Source organism: Lottia gigantea, assembly GCF_000327385.1.
Source record: "Lottia gigantea unplaced genomic scaffold LOTGIsca_135, whole genome shotgun sequence".
NCBI lineage: Eukaryota > Metazoa > Mollusca > Gastropoda > Lottiidae > Lottia > Lottia gigantea.
The window spans coordinates 224,257-230,902 of NW_008707526.1; the positions used below are offsets into that span (position 1 = coordinate 224,257).

The 6,646-nt window shown below is 34.5% G+C and overlaps 1 protein-coding gene across 1 annotated transcript; it reads left to right on the forward strand.

The window, feature by feature from the left end:
- Positions 1–459: 459 nt before the first annotated feature.
- Positions 460–5,872, forward strand: LOTGIDRAFT_238204 (hypothetical protein; the record flags this gene model as incomplete). Its single annotated transcript, XM_009049395.1, has 6 exons — positions 460–1,273; positions 3,123–3,257; positions 3,513–3,563; positions 4,363–4,424; positions 4,839–5,052; positions 5,669–5,872. Exons 1-6 carry the CDS (start codon positions 506–508, stop codon positions 5,870–5,872), a joined length of 1,434 nt encoding a protein of 477 aa, XP_009047643.1. The 5' UTR covers positions 460–505.
- Positions 5,873–6,646: the final 774 nt, after the last annotated feature.

Sequence of the window (6,646 nt, forward strand, 5' to 3'; positions counted from 1 at the left end):
ACCTAACTCGATGAAGTCTGCTTTAACCAATCAAATTTATACCCTCCCCAGCGCTGGCATTTTGTTGTGTTTGTCAGTTTAGGTCAATAGGTTAATTTGTTAACGTTCATGAAGGCCGTCGTTAAACTCTAACTGAAGTGGCTATATTAAAAATAAGAGCTAATAAAAAACGGACCGAAAGTTTGTTCTAATTTGATTTCTATCTTCCCTAAAATTGAACGGAACTGATCTATAACGATGTACACAAATATCATTCCTTGCTGATAAAAATTATCGACGAATTGATGAAATTAAACAATATATAGATAATGTACCATGAAAGTGCGATATAAAAATATTATATGCATTTATATTAGCGATCGATATATTGACGATATTCACGTGTTACTGAGAAAGATTGAGGTATGGGAAAGAAATAACGATTTTAGAGGACCAGCTGTTGGTATGACTGGTCCCATAACCATACACAAACTCAGAGTCACTTACATTCTAACACATAGCGGATATGAAGATACAGTGGTATACCTTTGGAGTATTGTTTCTTCTCTCGACTTGCGTCGTGTGTGAAGAGGGTGACGAGGAGGAACAAGAAGGATTTTCTAATTTTTTAAGCAGTCTATTTAATGGATGGTTTGATAGCCCTTCTCCTGAAGCGGAATCTGATAGCAACATAACTTCACAAGTTGTGCCAGTGAATTCTACCACTGATGATATACCCAACATCGAAATTTCAAATGGCAATACTACGGTGAATGTTACATTGCCTGACGTAAATGGAGAATCACAAGATGCAGGGCTACCATCTTCAACAGGAATGGTAACACCACTGAATGAAAATCCAACGCCATCAGAAGAAAATGAACAACAAACTGAGCTCATTGCTTCTATATTTAGAAAGCTAGAAGACAAACCAAACGGACAAAACGCAGAAGCTGTAACGCCTACATCGACATCGACAAAGAAGCCAGGTTTAGGAGAAATATGTCAAGCTAACCCAGATATGACTTCGTTTTGCGCACTTCCTGAGATAGTTGTGCGATATCTTCAAAAAAACACCAGTATAGAATATCTGTCACGGAAAATATTCAACTGTGATGTTGTCGAGCAACTACAGAATAAATGTGCCAAAGGAGAATGGTGTCTCCCAAGCAAGACTGTTTATGATTTTATGCAGCTTTCAGATTCTTTCCTGGGTGGTTCATTATGTTCACCCAAACTTCGAACATGTTTGAAGGGAATAACTGCTGATCAAGAGGGGTGTCCTATGAGTACGGTATGTACACATTCTCTACTAGTCACTCTGTCACTCAAAAAAAAAAAAAAAAATTGGTATTCACAGAGATGCTCCACGAGGCGATGTAATAACAAATATACAGTGAAATCCCTTTAAACCACATCCCACTGTAAACCGACATCCTCTATAAACCAGTACCTTTGTCAAAAGATCATAACATTATGAATTTAAGGGGACATATCATAACATTAAATACAACGCAATCAGAAATTGAAATTTCAATTTAAAAAACATTATATACATATATGTATATTATATATGTACATTGCTTGAAAACGATTCAAATAATGCGACACAATTTCAGGACAATCTTTACTAAAACGTTTGATTCTGGTACATTTTTATTATAAGCATATCTAACACACGAAAATGTTGCATAAAATCGATAAGGTTATTCTGAGTAATAAATTGAAAGTTAATAGATCAATGAGGAATATCCTACGTTACCACAGCTGTTTATATTTACTTTCTATATTAAAGATGGGTTTCCTTTTTTTTTAGTGTCAAATTAAACAAACTATGCGATCAATTGATGTTTAATTAAATTATTATGTATTCTTAATCATATCATTATGTTCTTATTGCATATACCTAAGAGTCATAAATGTCCATGTATGTACAGTCTGGATAAACAAAAAAAAACAGACATTTTGACCTATTTTGATCTGTCTTTCATTGGAATTCTGCTGGTAATTCTCTTCTAATTTAGCTAATATTGAATAAATTATGGACATGAGAGACAAATTCATTAGAACATCTCTAATTTCTATTCATATAAGTATTAGCATTTTCATTTTCATAAATGAAAGTAAGGGAATCCATCTTTAATATCTATACTCTACAATAAGTATATTAATTGTCAAATGTATCAAGTTATACTTTCATCAAAAGCAGTATGAAAAAGCATAGTGTCCACCAATCTTATTTAAAATTAGATTATCTTTATCTTTTTCTGATATTTTTTTAATCTGCATTGTAATATAAGAATTGTCACAAAGGAAGTATTTGTAACCAATCAAAACGTTTCCTGATAAAATAAGGAATTGTGGTATAGCGAAACCCAAAGTAGGGCAATTCCTTATTTTATCAGGAAATGGGTTTTACTTGACACTCTTGATTGGTTTAAAATATTACCTTTGGGAAAGGCCTTTGGTAAAAAAAATCCTTAAATTACAATGTAGACTAAAAATATCAGACTAAAGAAGATCCGAAAATGTAGGCCTAATCTTGATAGATTGCATGTCAAAAGATAATGACCTACAAGTCATTGTTTGTACATCAAGTTCCCTAATGGTAATGTGAATGAAGAATACATTTTCTAAATAATAGCGCCTTCACCAACGCTACTGGTTTATTTGTTTCCATCTTAATATCGAGATTGTAATCTTGGTATTCCATTGACACGTCCAAGTAGTTATTTCGGTAGTGGATAATTTGACCATTATCGTGTTATGTCATCAGAACAAGTATGAATACTCAGATCTTCCTTGCTGTATTCAGGTGTCTGATTCTTGCTTGAAAGGATGCTATCTTGGCGGTTAGAACAGATAGAAAACGCTTTCCATGGACTTCAGACGATTTCACTAATATCCTGGTTCATATAAACCTCATTATTATATTTTGTTGGTATGAGGACTTTTGGAATGCTATTTTTGTGGATATAGTTTTCTTATCATGGCGGGACTGGGCAAATCATGCATTGCCTTTTAATTCATGATAAGATTCATTTTAACCTCATATATTTTGTAATACTGTGGACATCTGGATTGCGAATATGGTAGGTACATGTGGGTTTTCACCTTCTGATCATCTGCTTACTATTTTTCAGGAGATTTACAATATACATGTTGCTCTAGATTTACTCTGTAAGTTGGGATCTCAAGAAGGGTTAACCTATGAATGTTTTGGGCACGTTATGGCAATGTTGCATGTGAATTTAGCAGATGCTCTCAGAACAGACCAGGTAGGTCGATTATGCAATGCATCTAATATGCTATCATAATAAGTTTGCTCAAAAAGGATCGACGAATGTCAGAATAGCCTATTCTTCTTCACACATACGAGTTTATTAGGAGAATTCTATAAGGTATCGTTCAGCTAATTGATGTTACACGGGTGCGAAAACTCTCCGGGATGAACAACGTATCTAATGCACTGTTGTGACAGGACAGTACACATAGAACAGAGACTATATTGGCAATTCTTGGTATTGTTTCAGGTGAATACAGATGATTTCAATCCAGACCAATGTCACCTTCAAAAGGGCTTGGTAGGTTATTTTTATTCATTATTAATATTCTATTTTGCTCTGCGGCTAGGTTTTGACATTTTAATATGTAATAACGCTTGTGGGAATATGTGCTCCACAAAGGTATGGGTAAACGTCACGTTGTGTTTTTTAAACTTTTAATATAACAGCATACATCATACAGTATTTATGAGAACATGTGGACAATATTTCTGACTTGCGCATTCAAACGGATATCGTGCAATTCGACTGTTGCTTAATATAGATAGGACTTGGGCAACAAATTCTTCTATAGTCCGAACTATTTCACAACGCTACTTTGAAATATCTAGTAAAGAAATTAGACATAATTACATGGGCCTAACAATTACATCAACAGTCGTTTAGTTCTGTTTACATTCTACGTGTTGACCTACTTTGTAAATATATAAGTTTGTAAGTTACTTCCCTTGATGTATGAATTTAGTTGACAACTAAAGATTTGACTTTTTGACAAAGTATGTATCTACAATTATATAACAGAGTGGCCTATTGAAGATTCTTCCTGCAACGGTAACTGACCAAACTTGTGACCAATTGCTATTACTTCATGATAAGTCCATCAACGGTTTTGTTGTTACTTTCGAAATATATGCCATTTGGAAGGACAGTTACTTACCTTGAAGTGAAATTTGTTATATCATTTCATTGTGTCGACATATGGGACATGACAATATCTTGTTTGTGTTTCATGTTTTGTTCTTAACGAGCTCCTGGACAATTTTGTGCGAACATCTAGGGTACACCCTGTTTTGCAATAACTTATTTATTTCTCTTTCAGCAAATTAAACATTTTATCTGTATTCGAGATTTGTGTACCTATCAAACAGATACCATTAAAAGGTATTTTATGCTGTTCAACTTGTATCATATCTACAATCGTCAGCATACATAGACCTGCTGTCAGTGTGCTAGTATTCATTACAGAATACCACTCGGAGGAACGTTGTCGTAAAATAACAAGCTATACCAATATGTAGTATATTTTCACTGAACAATTATAATTTATGGGAATACCTTCAATGGTCAGGCTTAACTTTGTTACGGCAAACATCTGTGGATGTTATAAGTCTACCTTAAATAACATGTCACAATGTCACAGATTCTCGACTCTTTTCAAATACACAACTCCTCTCTGTTACTAGTTTGGTCAATAGGGACAACTCGACTCGTTATGTTCACAATCGATCTCAAACACCCTAGAATAGGTATCCTTGCATCCAAGAAACCGTTCAGTAAGTAGTCTTTCCTTTTTAGTTTCGAACCATGGCAATGGTTTGTCGCGGATGTAGCTTCGTTTGAGGATTCGTGTAAATACAGGGATGTCTGTGGACTGCAGAATCAAGTACCAACAATAACCACTACTGTAGCTACTACAACTACCACCGTGGCTGCTGTTCCCGAGGTGAATAACGCTGCTGTTGACGACGAGGAAAAATCTGAACAAGTATTTGCTAATACTGATAATAAGGTGAGTTCATTTTGTAATGCATAACGTTTAACGTCTGAACTATTAGAAGCTCTTTCCATAATCCCTGGCCATTGATTGAAATATCTTGAAAACACTACGTCAGACTATCCAGCTACTGTCTAAATTGTTCAGCAGCCACTCTCGAGCCTGATAAACTTAAACATGGTTCTTCCTTGGTTCTTAAATTATCATCATCTTTTTTCATCCTCCTCCTTATCATGGGCATCATAATCATCTTCTTCACAATTACCAGCTATTTGCGACTTTTCTTGTATCACAGAATTCATTGATTGGATTGGATTTTAGACCCGACTTTAAATATTATAGCTCATCGTTTACAGTCTTCGTCGAAGGCCCCGATTGTCTGTATCCATTCAAAGCGTTGCATTTACACACTCCCGTGATACAAGTAAGGTGGTTATTGCAGTCACGGTTCAATTTAGTTAGTTAATTTGACGAATGTTCAAGAGGACTGTCAAGATATAAGGAGAAGTTCGTAATAGCTTGTATGTATAATAACCGTTGATGTCGTCATCATCAAGATCATCCACATCATCATTATCATCCTCACCATTGCCATCATTCTTATCATCATCATTTGTGCTCTCCATTATAGTATACCTACCATTTGAAGAACCCCAGAACTAAAACTAAGGTGTTGATTGGAATATCATCAGCAGTTTTAATAGCAACATTTGGTTTAACAATGCTGATCTGTGCTTTATGGTATCACGACATAATCCAAAACGATACCACCCCACTTATTCCAAATTACCAAACGAAGAATCGCAACCATTATATAAGTAATTTTATTAACTGAAGGGTTCAGATTCCATGTAATTTATGTATCAGGCATTCTCCAATTTAATATAGGGGTGAAAATACTAAGCAGGGTTTTAGATGACGCATGGAATTTTATCACCTTTTGTTAATAAAATTTATTTGTACAGTTGACACCAAAGCGCCGTTCACAATGCTGTTGGTCGAACCATTCTAGTAGGGCCTGGTTGCCATGGTAATACTGATTTTAAACTGCTTAGCTGATCAGAGGCGAGTTTTTTGAAAACTTAATATAGATAAATATTAACAAGTTATCTGATCCTCTGATTTAAAAATCGTCGTTATCAATTAAGCAATATAACCCTAGAAAATGAACCAACTAATTTAACTTTAATTCTGTTTTTCAACCTTATGTCACAGAGAGCAGTTTTCTAATACTAAGGGATCAATGTGAGTAATATCAAGTCCGGCATTTTTACTGTCTGGTTTTAAACTTAAAAACTTCAACTTCTACTGAAGACAGTAAGTTTTCAGTTAAAAGGAAATTGTTAATAAAATTGTTTTTCGCTGAGGAAATGCTTCAATCGGGTTAACTTTGGTTCGATCAACAGCATGATGAATTACTATGTATCGTTTTATGTGTATATATATATTGGAGTTGTCGCCCTGGAATAAGCTTTATACTGAATTTGTACTTAATATTATTATACTCTACTATATTTCTCTTTTTGTACTTAATCCAAGAGTTTTTCTTTTGAATTAATATGATGTTACGGATGTACGTTATTAATTAAGTCCTTTCTACAAATACGTG